This window comes from Azolla caroliniana, unplaced genomic scaffold, assembly GCF_043228905.1.
Source record: "Azolla caroliniana isolate FFs.n. ecotype wild unplaced genomic scaffold, voAzoCaro1.0.p SCAF_20, whole genome shotgun sequence".
Lineage (NCBI taxonomy): Eukaryota > Viridiplantae > Streptophyta > Polypodiopsida > Salviniales > Salviniaceae > Azolla > Azolla caroliniana.
In genome coordinates, this window is record NW_028230455.1 from 5,059,904 (window position 1) to 5,077,861 (window position 17,958).

The following is a 17,958-nucleotide window of genomic DNA, read 5'->3' on the forward strand; positions in this document are numbered from 1 at the left end:
CTCCGTTTGTTGTTGTGGCTGTTGTTGCTATTGTTGTTGTTCTCCAGCCTACTCCTCCTCTCCGGATTTCATCCCTTCCAACTTCAGTCCCTGTCGGGCTTCCGTCTCCGGCTCATCTGTTCTGGGCTCCTCCCGCTCCTAATGTCTGGCTTGGAATAGTTCTTTCGGGTTGGCTACCTTCGGCTGCTCCTCTTGAGCGACTTTTTTCTAGCTTTCTCCGGTTCAGCTGCATTCAGCGTCTGCTCCGGAGATTTCTTTCCGTCACTAACCGTCGTTCTTGTAGGCTCCATTTGCTGTCTCCGCTCTCGTTCATAACGCTCGAACTGGAGTTGGGTATCTAGCTAGTCGTCATCCAGCTGTTCCACCAGCCGGCCTACCGCCACCAATTGTTCCCCGGCCAAGGACAGGAAGTCATCCAATAACTTCTCCCGTATGGTCACAACTCTTTCCGCGTCAAGTTTATAGAAGTTATCACCGTCCTTTCGCCGATTCTCCGCATCCGCTCGCAAGACCTGCAACTCTGTTGCCTGCTTTGCCCATTTGGACCACCACTGTACTAAACTTTCTTCGACTAACTTCTTCGTCCGGTCCCTCCATGTTAGTACAATATCTCGGATACGGTCAAGTCCCCTCTTTGACTTCTCCTCTACGGCCTGCTTTTCATCCTTTAATTGTTTTATGAGGATCGCGGTTGCCTCAGCTTGTCCCTTATATTGCATTGGTTGCGTCTGATAAGTCGTCTGAACTCTATTCAGAGCCATCTTTGCTTTTTCCATCTCCTCATGATGCTACTGGGTAAGCTCCAGTTTGTCTTTTGCCGCTTTTGCCAGCATTTGTGCCGTTTCGACTCCCTTGGTCCTTTCCTCCGCCAATGCCGTTGTCGTCCTGTGGACTTCATCCCGTAGTTCCCGCATCTTTTCTTGCTGCCGATCACCTTTTGCCATCAATTTCTTGTGTTCCGCCTCTAGGTGCTTGTGATCCCCGCACAACCTGTCAAAATCCTCCATTTTTTGTTTCAGTCGTTGGTTGATTTGGCGTCAGGCCCAGTCCTCCCGGTCCTTCTGTTGGCAGAGTTCCTCTTGGAGCCGCTCAATCTCAACTTCAGCTGATCGCCGGAGTTTCTCCCTTTCTTGCAACAGTTTGTCTTTTTCTTCCTTTAATCGGTCATATGCTTGATGACCTTTCCGTAAATTTTCTTCGGCTCTTCGGAGGTTCTCTGCTGATTTCCGTTGTTCTTCCTCCACCACCTTCTTCAAGTCTCATTCTCTAGCCCTTAAGGCCTCTTGGGCTGCCAATTCCGCTTTGAGAGTGGCGAGTTCTTGTTCTTGTGCCTTATTTGCATCCGGTGCTATTTCTGTTACTGGCACCTGATCAATATATTCATTTCCCGAAGCCACCGGTTCGGATAGTCTTGGTCCTTCTGTGACCTGCTTAGCCAACCCCGCTTTGGCCTAAACAATTTCTTCTTCCATTCGCCGGATCCTCGACTAGGCCTTCTCAAGTTCTTCAGTCGTGGCGAACAACTGGTTCCCCTGTGCTCTCTCCTCCATTTCTATTTGGCACACAACCCCGGCCACTTGCTCACTGATCCACTGTAGCCATTGATTGTCGGTGCCTTTATGGCGTGCCGGTTCTGGTTGTGGCGTTGCCTCTGTTCGCGTCGGAAACCCTTTTTCAATTGTTGACTGCAGCGACAACTCTTGCTCTTGTTGTGCCTATTGCCTCGGTAAGGTAGGCAATTCAATTACCGATTCTTGGACCACTGGCACTACTGCTTCTTGCCGCATAGGTAGCTCTTCCATCGGTTCTGGTTGAACCGGTTCTGCCTCCTTCCCTAGCTGCGGTCCCTCAGAGTGGGGTGTCGGTGCGCTATCCTTCACCGGACCCGATTCGTCCCCCTTCTGCTTCGCATCACTATGCTTCTGGCGACGCAGGAGGTTCTCAGCAGGGTCTTCCTCCGCCTCCTCCTCTTGGGTCCTGATATTGATTTTTGTTGCCAAGGGGTCTGGGTCTTGTTCCTGTTGGCGCAACTTGATTTTTAGAGCCCTTACTAGTGGCTCTACCGGTGTCTTTGCCTCCGCTTGTCTCTTCCGGCTAGGTTGTTCTTTCCCTTGCTACGAGGTACTGCCCTCTTTCCATCCAGGCGTGTGTTTGGCCAGAAGTTGATGCCGTTTTGAAGGTTTGTTCGACGTGGTCTCCGTTACTCGAACCCGCTTCTTAGTCCTTACCGGCTCCACCGGTGGCGCCAAAAGAGTCAGCCATTAAGCCACGGCCGTCCATAATTTCTTGCCGTTCTGCACTAATTCTATCACTGTCCGCAAACAATCGGCGATGATTACTGACAAATCTACTTGCACCCCTGTGTACGTAGCAATGATGAAACCGGCTTTGTTCTTTGGCATTGCCAGGGGTCGGGGGTACACGAACCCATACTCGTGGAGGATACAAGCCATTTCTCTAAACAGGGGATCCTCGTCGCCCTGTGTCTGATGAGCCTTACTAGCGAGGGAATACTCACCATAAAACTTGGTTAGTGTTTCTGGAGAAGGGTTCTCGATCGAGTAGATACCCCCTTCCGATAATCTGATTAGCGCGTGGATGGCTTCCTCCGTTATCACCTCCGTGTCGATTTTCTACACAACTTCTTCAGCTTCGTTGTGCGGCGGTGCCTCGACTATCCTCAGGAAGCCTCCCAACCCATGTTGGTTGAGCCACTTCTTGGCTATTTCGGAGAGTGCCATAGGTTCCATCTCGTCTTCTGGTTCTGCGGGGGTAGGTAGGGCCGATTTGTTTGTCTGTGCTTCTTGCGTTCATTTGCTCACTTGTATTGTCCTTTGTGTGCTCAGTGGTCTGTGTTCGCGAAATGAAAGAGACTCTACGAGGCGGGGGTTTCTTGTTCCCATGCTTGGCGCCTTCCTCGATTCCTGCGCATGCATGTCGTGTACTATAATAGCACTGTGTGACACGTGGTACACTTTAACTAGGCTTTAAATAGCCACTACACACCTTTTCAAGGTTTCCCTTCATTCCTCGCCTCTGCATGATGACTTCTTCTTCTTCTTCTTTATTTAAATATCTACGTTAGTTCGAGTTGTCCGATAACACCGGATCCCTTGGTTGTTGCTCCTCGTGTTTGCCGGTTACGTGCCTACTGCCGCCTGTGTCTGCGTTGGCCTCCGGTTGATGGAACGGGTTTTGTGGCATGGGTCCATAATAGGGTTTAAGCCAGAACCCATTTACCCACTTGTCTAGCATTTTGCTGGCCAGCGTTCCTGGTATGAACCCTTGAACCCGGCGTGATCCAATATGGTCCGGTCCACCAGAACCTCAGCTTCCCCGGCATGTTACCCATTCGGGTCTGGAATACGAGCACTGGCTTGCCAATTCCAAACAGTTTCTCGTTGTCCTTCCAGTGACAGTCCACGAATGCTTTCCTCTGCTACTGCTCAAGTTCCATCTGCATGATGCTCGTTATCCGGTGCTCTTCCAGCTCGCATAGTGTTGCTAGCCGGATTTTCTCCGATTCCTTTTTACTTAGTCGCTCCTGGACCTATATCCGTAAGCTTGGAACTTGAAATTCGATCGGCATCACTGCTTCTAGCCCGATTGCTAACCAGAATGGTGTTGTTTGGATACTTGTTTTGTATGTTGCCCAGTAAGCCCATAACGGACTGTGCAGCTTCGTGTCCCAATCGTTCTGGTTCTCGTTGACGATCTTCCGGAGGATGTTCTGTAGCGTTTTGTTGGTGGATTTGGCCAGTCCATTGGCCTGCGGGTAGTATGGAGTGTTGCACTTGTGTACTACCGCATAGAACGTTGTTAGGCTCTCCACTACTTGACCGAGGAAGTGTCCACCTTGGTCGCTGATCAATTCGATTGGACATCTATACCGGCACCAAATATACTCATACAGGAACTTCGTAGTCGATGTTGCGGTATTATCTCGCAAAGCCTTTGCTTCTACCCACTTGGTGCAATAGTCCATGGCAACGATGATGTATCTGTTGCCGGTTCGCATTGCCGGCGGCTTGAATGGCCCGACGAAGTCCAGCCCCCATTTGTGAAATGGTTCCAAGGGTAGTACCGGTTGGTGAGGCATCCGCGCCTCGCGCCTGTTCTATCGGTTGGCCCATCCTTTGACACAAATCACATTCCTTCATATACCGGACCGAATCTTTTAGTGTCGTTGGCCACCATAGCCCATTGTGCCAGATCTTCCTTGTTGTTGCTTCACCGACATAGTGCCTTCCGGCGACTCCGCAATGCGCTTCCCGTAATATGGTGTCTTTTTCATCGCTCTGAACCGTTCGCCGCCATATGCCATCCGCTCCTTTGTGGTATAGTGTATCCTGAAATGAACAAAAGTGTCGGCTCTAGACCGCCAATAGTTTCCGCTTATCCCAGTTCATCTCTTCCGGAGGTAGTCCCGTGCTTAAAAACTGATGCATGTTTGTTAGCCATTTGTCCTCGTCCGCAACTATACTATCCGTCATGGTTTCCGCTGTTATTTTAAACAAAAAATGGCATCCGGAAACTCATCTGGCACACCATCACCGATCTCTCCGGATTCTAATCGGCTCAAATAGTCGGCAACCACGTGTTGTATCCCCGACCGGTGATAAATTTTGAACTCGAATTCCTATAGAAACAATGTCCACCGGGCTAGCTTGCCGATGAGGGATGCCTTAGAGACCAATTATAATAGTGTTGAATGGTCTACGTGAAATGAAAATTTTCGACCCAAAAAATAGTGTCGGAACTTCGTGACACTGTAAATCATCACCAAGGCCTCTCTTTCCGTTGTGGAATAATTTCGTTCCGCCTGTGACAGTTTCCGGTTCGCGTAGTATACCGGTCGGTACCACTTGGGTTCGGTCAGCTACATGAGTGCACTGCCGATTGCTATGTCTGACGCGTCGACGAACACATGGAATTCTTTGGACCAGTCTGGGGGTTGTACTATGGGTGCTTGTGATAACATTACTTTGAGCGCCCGATAGGCCATGTCTTCTTCCTCTGTCCATTTAAACGATGTTTGGTGAACGGTTGTGTGCAAGGGAGTTGTCAGGTCTGCCAAGTATCTGAGCATCCGGCTATGCCATCGAATCTATTCTAAGAATCTGCTTAATGCTTTGGCCATCGTCGGTGCCGGTGCCTCGAAAATTGCTTTGACCTTATCAAGGTCTACGGCTATCCCGTCCTTGCTAACAATATGACCAAGTAGCGTTCCACTAGTCACCCCAAACACACACTTTGCCGGGTTCAAGCTTAACCGGTAATCCCTACATTTTTCTAGGCATAACCGGAGATGGTCAAGATGTTCCCCTTGCAGGCTATACACCGCGAAGTCGTCCAGGAACACCTGCATAAACACCAGGATGAATTCTCCAAATGTCTCCATGATTATCCATTGAAAGGTAGTCGGCGTCGTCTTGAGTCCGAACATCATTACTACTGCTACAAAGACTCCCCATTCGGTGACGAAGTGCCCTGGCTTCCCATAATAGAAGCAAGTAGGCCTCCCCCTTGACTTCGACCTCGTCCCCAACTTGTCCTGGTTTTGGGGACTCCGATACCGGCCTCTTCCCCGGTTGTGGTCATCTTCCATGACCAAGGCCTTCGGATCAGTTTCGGACTCCCGGTCCTTCCGGCAAGCTTCTTCATCTAGCAAGCTTGATTTTACCCTTACTAGAGACAACTGGTTTCCTTTCGGCCCGGCATTGCCCAACATGACAACTATTGTCTCCCAACTGGTCGGGAGGGAACCAACAAGAGTAATGCGAGTACCTCATCGGCGAGAGGTACTTCCAATGAGGTTGCCTGGTGGATAAGTCCTTGGAAGCCATTCATGTGCTCCACCATACTGAAGCCATCCTGGTATCGGAGCCTCACTAGCTTCCAGAATACCGAAACCCGATTAACAACATTCTTGTTCTGGAACATGATGATGATCTTCTCCCAGAGTTCATGAGCCTTAATTTCTTCATTGAAGTTGTTGTACAGACTCATGTCGATGGAGCATTGGATGTATGCCGTAGTCTTCATGTGCACCACCTCCCACATTGTGGCGTCGATCTTATCCAGTCTCTTGTCCCCGAACTGAACCGGCAACCAAAGATTTTTAACCACCAACATATTCCTCATCTTCAACTTCTACACTGAGTAGTTGGAGCCGGTGAGCTTGAATATTATAGATCTTGGTACTAACGTAAGCTTAAGATAAGGATAATGAAAAGATAGATAGAAAGGAGAAAGAGAAAGAAGGGTGCCGATCCACCCGACCACCCCCGAGCGAAGGGATCGAGACGGACTCGAGCCTCGATCGGCGTCCCATACCACCGCCGTGGCGTCGAGTCGTACCTGGTGCTGGCACGCTCGCTACAAGGGTTGACCCACCACACGAGCAGAGTCTCGATGTAGTCAAAAGATGATCAAATGAGGGTAGCTAGGCCTCTTATTTATAGTGATACCTAAGGCCCCCAGGCAAGTTCACACTTGACCTAATGGGTTGTCTCAATCCCGAGGATTAAAAGTAATCCTCCCCTTCTTTACACTCTCGTTTAACCCTCACACTTATCCACGTGTATAGAATACTACAGTAAATTCTTACCACGGGATATTATATGGTCATGCCCGTAACATACTCCCCCTCTTTAAAACATTGCACTCTTGCAATGGAAAGTTAGGGAAGTTAGTTCTAAGAGTATTTTCGCGTTCCCATGTGGCATCTTTTATTGATTTATCCATCCATTTTATTTTAAATTCTCGGATTTCTTTAGTACGTAATTTTTTTATTTTAACATCGAGAATTCTTTTTGGTACATGTGGTTTAGAAGATAATTCTTCAGAAGTAACCAGAGTTTCAGTCGTAACTGTATTGTCGCCAGAACCTAGAAGTTCTTTTAGACGACTCACATGAAAGACTGGATGAATTCCGACACCATCGGGAAGAGCGAGACGATAGGCTGATGACCCAATGCGTTTGAGGACTGTAAAAGGTCCACAAAACCGTGGGGCTAACTTAGCGCACTTACCCGTAGACAATGTCTTAGAATTGTGAGGTACACGTAAAAATACCTTCTGTCCAAGGTTGAATACACGAGGTTGCCTATGATGATCGGCATAAAAACGCGCTCTATCTTGAGCTGTTTTTATATTATCTCGTGCAATATGCAACATATTTTGCATATCCCGAAGAAAGTTTTGCGTACTTCGCAACTCATCATGATGTATATTAACATCAATCGGGGCTCGTGGCTGGAAACCATACATCAACATAAAAGGACTATATCCTGTCGACGTATGCTTGGAGCTGTTATAAGCAAACTCCAAAATTGGGAGATAACGTTCCCATTTTGTTGGTTTTGCACCAACGTATGCTCGAAGCATGTCCTCAATAATTTGATTTACTCGTTCTGTCTGTCCATCGGATTGAGGATGATACGTGGAGCTCATGCTCAACGTAGTTTCTAACTTCTTAAAGACTTGTGTCCAGAAGTCACTAGTAAACTTTGGATCTCGATCACTCATGATATCCATCGGTAACCCATAAAACGAAACAATTCGTCAACGAATTGGTAAGCCAATTCAGGAGCTGTTACCGTGGTTTTAGTAGCAATAAATCTGGCCATTTTAGTTAGTCGATCAACGACAACCCAGATGGCATCATGACCTTTTTGGGTGCGAGGAAGGCTAACAATAAAATCCATGGATACACTTTCCCACTTATTATTGGGAATGTCCAAGGGATGTAAAAGTCCTGCAGCTTTAAGTCGCTCGGCTTTGTTAACCTGACACTGGTGACATTTAGTCACATAGCTATGTATGTCAGGACGCATCTTAGGCCAATAAAATTGAGTGAAGATGAGAACGAGTGTACGATGTATTCCAGGGTGCCCTGCTGAGGGTGCATCATGGCATTCAAAAAGAATCCTCTTTTTGACCTCGGGTAAATCTGGAACACAAACCTTCCCATTACGGTAGAGCAAACCGTTAGCAATGTGGAAGTATTCCTTCGAGGATGTGGTGGTGTCTGTTCCAGACTCAACTCTTGCCCAATATTTTCCGAAATAACTGTCATCAGGATACTTTCCTCGAAGGTGATCATAAAGATCTGATGATATTTCAGTGAAGCTAAGCATGTTAACTTCACGGATGCGACTTAGTGCATCAGCGACAGTGTTCATGGAACCTTTACGATATCGTATGGAAAAATCAAAGTCCTGGATGAGATCAGCCCATCGTGCCTTACGACCTTTCAAGTCGTGTTGGTCACAAAAATATTTCAAGGACTCGTGGTCCGTAGTTACCACAAAGTGATTTCCATAAAGATAATGGCGCCATGTTTTGAGCGCATGTATAACTGCAAATAATTCCTTTTCTTGAACGGTATACCGACATTGAGCAGAATCAAGTTTCTTACTCTCAAATGCTATTGGTTTACCATCTTGATACAAGACAGCACCTATAGCATAATCGCTTGCATCGGTTTCAACCTCAAAAGGTTTTGAAGGATCAGGTAAAAGAAGTGAAGGAGCCTTGCAAACTAGGTCCTTGAGTTCCTTAAATGCAAGGTCTAGTGTAGCATTCCACACAATAGGTTTTGTAGACTTACGCGTTTGACCTTTTAAAAGATCAGTAAACGGCGTCGTCAATTGGGAGTAATTACGAAGAGACTTTCGCAAAAACCCCACAAAACTAAGGAATGATCGAACTTCTCGAATATTCCGAAGAGTGGGCCAAAGCTTGATTTTCTCAATGCGAGAAGGATCAATTTCAACTCCTCGTTCGGTTATGAGATGTCCTAGATAAGTAATTGATTTCTTGAAGAACTCACATTTTGAGATCTTCGCATAAAACTGTTTGTCACGCAATGTTTGTAAAACAAAGCGGACATGTCTAGCATGTTCTTGTAATGTACAGCTATAAACTAAAATATCATCCAAGAAAATAACGACAAATTTTCCAAGTTGTTCTCGAAAAATGTCATTCATTTCTTGTTGAAAAGTAGCCGGAGCATTGGTCAAACCAAAAGGCATAACCAAAAACTCGTAATGGCCATAGCGGACGAAATGCCGTTTTAGGAACATCGTCCTCACTTATTCGTATTTGATGGTAGCCAGTACGGAGATCAAGTTTCGTAAAATACCGAGCTCCCTGGAGACGGTCAATTAGATCGTCAGCCCGGGGCAATGGATACGAATTCTTGATCGTCACTTTATTCAAGCGTCGGTAATTAATACACATACGCCATGTGCCCTCTTTCTTTTTAACCAAGAGAACTGGTGCACCCCATGGAGATTTACTATAACGTATATAACCCATTCGTAAATAGTCCTTGAGTTGCTTAGATACCTCATCTTCTTCGGATCGACTTAAGCGATACGGAGGTATACTTATTGGTGCAACACCAGGTACAATATCTATACGATGGTCTATATTACGTTTAGGAGGTAACCCATCAGGTAGTTCACTTGGAAAAACATCATGAAAATCATTTAAGATTTCATCAAGTTGTTGTTGTTCAAAATATGTTAATTGAATCGGGACATTATCGATATTGTAAACGTGAATGTCCGGATCAAGTACACAATAAAATAACGTAGAACAAGACAACTCGGATATTGATGGACACGAGGAAACAATCGAGAGGGATTGTTTTTTTACACATTGAATAAAATGCGTACAATTGTTCAGTACAAAAGAAATGGAATGACGAACCCAATCAATAAATAAAGAAGAGTTTTTATTATAAAACCAGGGATAACCCAGTATTACATCGGTGGTACAAAGATTCATTACATGGAAGTCGACTTCCTCTATATAAGTATCAATAGAAATTCCTAATGAATGAATCGCCCCGTTGATGTATTGTACTCTTCCATCAGCCAAGTGCACCGTATAGGTGTGATCACTTACGGTGGGTTGGATTCCCCATATCTGAACCAAACGATCATTCACAAAATTGTGAGAGCTTCCCGAATCAAATAAAAATTGTACGGGAGATCCATTGATATACCCGTTTGCACGTAGTAAATCATTGGGACCCAATACATAGTGAGGAAAAGAACATTGACAATTACATAAATGGTGTGTATAGACCTGAAGGACATTAGGAATCTGACCTTTATGGTCTGCAGCTTTAGCTTTGTTGTCGTGCTCTTTCCGTTGGAGCTTTCGACATTGATCTTTTGTATGACCCTTCTTTTTGCAGAATACACAAAAAGGATGTTGTCGCTTACAATCGCGATCCAGGAATTCGTTGGGTGTCTTGCGTTTCCCCACAAATTGCGACTGCTTAGTCCCGGGCGCTTCGTTGGGTTTGTTATGGTCCTTCTTCGAAGTGCGTTGATAGCGAAGAACTATTTCAACGGCCTCTTCGAAGGATTTTGGATCCTTATCGTGCACTATCCAGTGATAGTCCGAATTGGGGATGCCATTGACAAAACAAGCTATCAACCAATTGTCCCCGTCTAGACCCGATTTTTGGATTTGGGTTCTAGCATGGTGAACATAGTCCTCTAGCGAGGAAAATTTCCTGCTAGAGAGGTTCATTAAAGCTGTGCTGCCTCGGTTCGAGAGGGAGGTTGCAGAAATTGGCCCTTAAAAACCGTGACAAAATCTGTCCAGGTATCGGGCAATTTCCCCATAGTACGGAGGCCACGCCACCAGGCGGCGGCCTTACCCCCGAGTTCTCGACCGACATATGCAATCTTCGTACTATCTGGCGTGGGATAGAGCTCAAAATGAGACTCCCATCGTCCCAGCCATGTGCAGATTGCTTCTTCGGTTCTTTCCTTTTTGTCTCCTGTAAATGGCTTAACGACAAATGATGGTTCACCTTGTCGCTCATCAGGTCTATTAGTCTCACGTTGTAGACTAATGACATGTGCCTCAAGAGCACTCTGAGATTGCCGAAGTTCGGTCATCTGTTGAGCGGTGAAACTAAGGTATTGGGTTATTTGTGCCAAATACATCTCAGTGGACATTTGTCCAGGAGGATTCCCTTGAGTTCCTTCCGCTTGAGCGGATGACATCGGGTCGTTAATTTGAGCCATTAAAGATTATTTCTGGAAAAGAAATAGGATAAGGTCAGAGATATAGTCATAACATCATGTCGTGATGTAAACATATCATGGGCGAGCATTAATCGATATCATTATCTCACGTCAATACCCCTCTAGACGTATGAGATGAGGTTCAAGATCAGGTTACTATGGTAACACAAAGGTGTTTTAAAAACCATGGGGGTGACAAATAAATGTCTTTCCCTGATCTCTATATCGATTTTTTCATGGTGGCTCCCCGAGGCTCAACCATGTATGTTCGCGTCATGAATAGTTTATACACGAAAAAAATGTTAATAATAAACTATGTTTCGGTGCCCACATATGTGGTTTCGGCTCTTTAAGTCCTATTACGAGGACCCCGAGGTGCACTTAGACCTTAAGTCTAAACATGTGTTATAGTCATATGTATCAAGGATGTTGTATGGTCTTGATCATATTTGAACTCGAGACCTCGAGAACAAATACATTAAACACTTGAGCCAACCAAGTAAGTTGCTCTTCTCGAATGCTTAATGTTTGATGCGTATAAGAGATATGCGAGGCAATTGATCATATATGTTTTTTTAAAAGAACATATATGTCAAGGTCCTTATTTCGCCCTCATTTACCAAAACTATGTTGGTACGTTACCTAACCTCAAGTCTCGTAATTACGATGGCATATGCCAAAGGGCAACCTAATGGTCAAGCCAAATGAGCCCTCGTTTTGTAGTAGGCTCACGTGGGCCATCACATGGTCACGTCATTACGAATGTCTCTCGTAAGAACGAGCTCATGGTGGCATCGTATCCATGTAACGAGGGAGGGATGTTGGATACATGCGTCATTGGAGTGACCTCACTTGAAGTGGGTCAAGCCCTACGTACTCAACATCATTTTGGCTATTCGCGTTTCTTTACGTAACGAAATCGAGGTCGTCAATGGGGTTATCAACAATAAAAAAATGTTGAAAAAGGGATGGTGACAACGCCATTCTCACAAAAATGTGAGGACGGCCACCAACATCCTTTTCCTGACAAGGACAACTTTCGATATAATCACGTAATAACGAATATACACATATGTTTACTTATCACATATATACGATCAAATACGTATATATGTGACCACATATGCCTATATTAAACATATCGTTATATTAAATAGCCACAAATGATGTGATCGAGATACGTAATCGAGGTATATACCTCTACGCACACGAAACATCCACAAATAAGAGATCATCGTAATACGCAATGGAGGTATTGACCTCTTACGCATACGAGACCAAACGCATATCGTTTACAACAAATCAAGGTATTAAACTCATACGCAAACGTAACATATGTTCGTGAACGTAATACGTAATTGAGGTATTAACCTCGTACGCATACGACACTCATCACATATTATCAATATGTCAAACGAGGTATTGACCTCGTGCACATATGTAAACGTTTTAGATAATCAATTAAAGACCACTACAACATCATTGACTTAATGAAAAAATTACATATAAACTAAACACATGATTAGATGGGAGAAGAGAGAATAGAAAGAAAAATTATGGAAAGAGTTACCGAAGTTCTTTGTTGATCGTTGTCTGGATCAAGGCCAACCGCACAACGATCGATCAGCATCAATCAAAAGACAAATGAAAAACAAAGAAACATTAGTACAAAAATCTGATACCAAATATTATAGATCTTGGTACTAACGTAAGCTTAAGATAAGGATAATGAAAAGATAGATAGAAAGGAGAAAGAGAAAGAAGGGTGCCGATCCACCCGACCACCCCCGAGCGAAGGGATCGAGACGGACTCGAGCCTCGATCGGCGTCCCATACCACCGCCGTGGCGTCGAGTCGTACCTGGTGCTGTCGCGCTCGCTACAAGGGTTGACCCACCACACGAGCAGAGTCTCGATGTAGTCAAAAGATGATCAAATGAGGGTAGCTAGGCCTCTTATTTATAGCGATACCTAAGGCCCCCAGGCAAGTTTACACTTGACCTAATGGGTTGTCTCAATCCCGAGGATTAAAAGTAATCCTCCCCTTCTTTACACTCTCGTTTAACCCTCACACTTATCCACGTGTATAGAATACTACGGTAAATTCTTACCACGGGATATTATATGGTCATGCCCGTAACATTGAACATGCCGCCGAACGATTCTTCCATTTCCAGTGTTGGTCGCTTTGATACCAGTTTGTGAAGAATAGCGCGGAATACTGCTCGGCCACAACCGAGTCTTTAGATCACTTCATTTAAGGATCAAACACAGAAATGGGAATAGAGATGAATACTCGTACACCAAAAGAAAGTACACAAGATGTTTACGTGGAAAACCCTAATAGGGAAAAACCACAAGAGCCCACACACTCCAAACTATCACTATATGAAAAAGGTACAATCTGAGACTCGGAGGCAACGACCTCGAGCTTTGTTTCTTCGCCAAGCGGCGGTTACAACAGAGTATCGCTCTGTATCTCCTCTCTCTCTCTCTATCTGTTACTCTCTATACAACTGTTATACACATACAAAAATATGACCCCACACATTGATTGATTGCCCTAAGTCATATTTATACTTATATGAACTTAGGGCTATTTACAAATATAGCCTCAATAGGCTTACTCAAAACATATTTACAAATATGTCTTCTCTTCCGATTCTCACTAGGTCCATCCGATCCGGTTTCCGGATCTCTTCCTGTTCTCACTGGGTCCTCTTCATTCATAATCGGATCCCATTTGGAGGGACCGATTTCCCAACAGTATATGGTTGCCCATCCACCTAGATGAAACACTAAATTGTTTTTGTAACGTGAAGGAGTTTATGACAATCTCCCATGTTTAGGGCCAACAATAGATGATAAAACTAGTATGTATACCATTCCAGACCAATCTCATTATGTAAGCATTAGACTGTGGATTTTGGTTTGGTTGAACAACATAGGGCACATGCACTATGTTATATCGACCACGTTGATATCCTAGCGTATGATAAAATGGAGCACGAGCCTTTAGGTACATAGTTGAAGTTGAATTGAATACGAACCGCCCAACACATTGATGGTGATACACGCCCATCATCTTGAGAGTGTGAGCTTCACAACAAAAAACTCTTGCCCTTAAGCTCAACAATTGTGTCGGGCTTTCTACACTCAATTGTTTTTCTTCAAAACACGTAATCCATGTTGTAGGCGATGGACGAGTCATGCACCAAACCATAATCCATCATGGTTTTTTAAGGGTGTCTTGTCATCCATTATCATGTATGAAGGAAAAAAGATAAGAGACTTTGAAATGTTGGAAAAGAAGGATATCCATCCATCTATCTATCCCGGCACATTGCAGTCATCACACGCGCGCGCGCACACACACACACACACACACATATGTATAACAGTATGTATATGTATATGTATGTACTGTATGTAATGTACATATACATACATATATGTATGTACATATATATAGAGAGAGAAGAATAAACGAAGAACCTTCGGGATTTTTGGAGTAGGAAATTTCAGGGTTTCTCAGATTTCCAGAAATAAAAATGTTAGGGGTTTTTTCCATAACAACGGAATATTTCTGAGTCTTCTGCCGAAGGTCATCAATCAGGGTTCTTTATATACCTAGTTTTTTCGTAGGGAGGAGAAGAGGAAGAAGAAGAAAGAAGAATATGAGTGGAGGTGGTGGCTCAAAGACTCCTGCTGATTTTCTCAAGTCCATCAGAGGTCGTCCTGTCGTTGTCAAACTCAATTCTGGCGTTGATTATAGAGGTCAGCTTCTCTTTCTAATCTGAGTCAGTCAGTCAGACAGTCAATCAATGGTTTCTATATGCATACACACATAGAAAATGCGTAGGGTAGAGATTTATTTTACCTTTACGAGAGAGAGAGAGAGAGAGAGAGAGAGTTTGAGTGAGAAGGAGGGTTTACACAAGGGAGAACTACGATTAAGTTATCATGGGTGACAACTCCTCAATAGATGTATGCCACGCCAAAACCTTCTTCCTCGCTGTATGCACAACAAATTGACTTCTCTTTATTTGAGTGGGTACCCATCATCTAGCAGAGCAGAGTTACTTGGATCTTCTCAGTTATTAGGTATTATTAGGTGGCAGGGAACAGAGATATTGGATGTGGTTGATGCAATTCTCAAAGAAGGGGGATACTACTCTACAATAAGACCTCTTGATGTGAAAATAATGCATGCACACATGTGCTCACCCTTCTTGGTGGAAAATCGAGTATGACACTCACATCATCATGCCCGTCTAACAAGTCATCGCATTTTTTGCGGATTACCTTATACATTGAGCATGTGATAAGAAAGCAATATTCATCCTCCACTAGGTTTTCATTGGATACCTCGCATATCTTCATATTTGGGTGATGGCCATGATGCTACCTCAACACGTGATTTGAGTGAGTGGGTTTTAAGAATTGTTAATGCTCTCTGAGAGCCAAGGCTCATGGTGGTAGTGAGACGTGATTGGATTTGTTTTGGCATTTTTTCCTTGTATTGGGGCCAACATTGGGGGTTATGTCTGCAATTTTCACATTTTACCATCTTGCAACTTTATCCTTATTGCCTCTAGTAATCTATCCTCAATGATCACGTACTTCATAGCATCACTTAAGAGCTCCAATAGATCTTTTTCAAACCATTTTATATTGTCATGCACCTAGCTACATGAGAGGATTTTGATCTTATTTGTTTTCTGTACCGTAAATCCTATGTTCCAAGCTTGTTTGGGCAGTCTGTGATTAGGCATATTCTTGACTTTTGTCATATACTTGTATGCATTTTTCATGGCTAGTACCTGGGCTGAGAACCTATTTCTAATAGCATGATAGGATAGGATATTTAGGATTTTATGCCCAATTGTCGACATAAGAACACTTTTTGGATTTTCTCTATTTCATGCCTTGCATTAAGTGAGATAATGCCACCCCACAATTCTGCTCCATAAAGAAACATTTGGACGACCATAGCATTGAATAACATCAATCTCACTTCCCATTCTCTGTAAAGAAGTAGAAGATAGAATGACAGTTTTTTGAAATATCTAAAGACAGATATAGAAACTAAAAACAATTATGGGGTTTAACACAGGAGAGATTAAAGAAAGCTGCAGTTCTGCAAAACAAAAGCCCATCAATTAAGCAGTCCTCTTTTTTTTGTATCCATGTGTACTATTTCTTCAAGTTTATCGATGCATAGACTAAAGAATGTTGGAGAGAGTGGACCCATTGCTTGAACCCTGTGTTACTCAAAAAGTACTTTGAGAAACCACTATCCATTTTCAATTGCCACCTAACTTGCTCATACAATTGTGCTACAGCTGCTCTATACTTTAATGGCATTCTGATCTCTATCATTCTCTTAGAAAGCTCACTGACATTCTCTTAGAAAGCACACTATCATTCTGGTCTTTGAGTTAGTTTTGTGCATGTATCATGGGTATTCATGACTTATATGCATGCATTATAGGGCTTCATGGGTTATGTACAGGTCACCAAGAAAAACCTAATTGATTTCATCTCTATTGACACACTTAAAAACAGGTATTTTGGCATGCCTAGATGGCTACATGAATATAGCTATGGAACAGACAGAGGAATATGTCAATGGGCAGCTAAAGAACAAATATGGTGATGCGTTTATCAGAGGGAATAATGGTAATGTTTTAACCATATTTCAAACTTATGTACTTTGGTAGCTATTGACAATTGAACTGTGGCTACTACTGTAACAGTGCTCTATATCAGTACTTCTAAGAGAACTATGGGTGAAGGAGCCTGATTACAAATAATAAAGTTCCGGCGTATGAAAGCGATACCACAAAATGGCAGATGAATCCTTCGATATATGTTTGTTAGGCCTGTTGTTTTTGTTATGATGAGCACTGAATTCATATAAAGGCCTGTGAACAAAAGGTAACAATGCTATAACTCGAATGTCTGAGAACTTGATGTCTGAAACATGACATGTAACATTCACATATCTTGTTTGAGTATAAACAGTAGAGAATAATACCTTCATAAATATTTTTATGCATTCAATTTTAAACTAAATTAAATCATGCCAGTGTAATGTTTAATGTTTAGTTGCATAGGGTATGTAATGACATCTTCTTAGAGCTAATATTAAATCATCTTTGTTAGAACTAATTTCTACTGCCAAAATTTTCCATATATTTGTCATGACAATGAATAAATTTCACACAGCATGTATGCAGTGGAAGAAACATTACAGCTCTTTGACAACTTACAATTTGTGCTAACCTTGGTGCCTTAGTAGTACCTAATCTTTAGGCACTGAAACATCCTGTTGCAATCTCTTTTCTATGGTAGTCACATAACTGAGGATGGCCATGAATTTTGAAATACTTTGAAAATCCTTATATTGTGTGTGGCTCCTTTTTGCTCATTTATTGAAACCTTAATTTGTGCCAAAAAGGCTGTAACTGAGGATTGCTATGAATTTTGAAATAATTTGAAACGATGATCCTTATATTGTCTGTGGCTCCTTTTGGCTCATTGATTGAAGCCTTGATTTGTGCCAAAAAGGCTGTAGAGGACGTGGACTTCATGATATGTGGTTTGTGAATTGATAGGTGAATCGATAGGTACGGCTATTGATGAAAGTACAAATCACAATGAGATAATTGCATGAGCTCAGGTTAGACTGATCTGCAAATTATGCAATGAAAAAGAAAGGAATGATGTCATGGTGATGACGCATTTTGAATGATGATCTGTCAATGTGCTCTTCATTTCTGAATGGAAAAGTTTGATTCTGAACTCCCAAAATATTGAGCATGAGAGGTGCTAGTTTGGTGATTGACCATAAAACCTGATGAACCATTAAGCAGTAATTATGAAGAGTATGCAAGAAG

The 17,958-nt window shown here is 43.4% G+C and overlaps 1 protein-coding gene across 1 annotated transcript; it reads left to right on the plus strand.

The window, feature by feature from the left end:
* Window positions 1-14,662: 14,662 nt before the first annotated feature.
* Window positions 14,663-17,055, plus strand: LOC147850841 (uncharacterized). The gene is made up of 3 exons (XM_087335762.1): window positions 14,663-14,833; window positions 16,625-16,738; window positions 16,816-17,055. Exons 1-3 carry the CDS (start codon window positions 14,734-14,736, stop codon window positions 16,860-16,862), a joined length of 261 nt encoding a protein of 86 aa, XP_087191888.1. The 5' UTR covers window positions 14,663-14,733; the 3' UTR covers window positions 16,863-17,055.
* The last annotated feature ends 903 nt before the right edge of the window (window positions 17,056-17,958 follow it).

Excerpts from the sequence above, each read along its gene's own strand:
- LOC147850841 (XM_087335762.1), top strand. The coding sequence starts at position 14,734 with ATGAGTGGAGGTGGTGGCTCAAAGACTCCTGCTGATTTTCTCAAGTCC. Across the intron at positions 14,834-16,624 it reads TTCTGGCGTTGATTATAGAG|GTATTTTGGCATGCCTAGAT; the intron begins GTCAGCTTCTCT and ends ACTTAAAAACAG. Across the intron at positions 16,739-16,815 it reads GTTTATCAGAGGGAATAATG|TGCTCTATATCAGTACTTCT; the intron begins GTAATGTTTTAA and ends CTACTGTAACAG.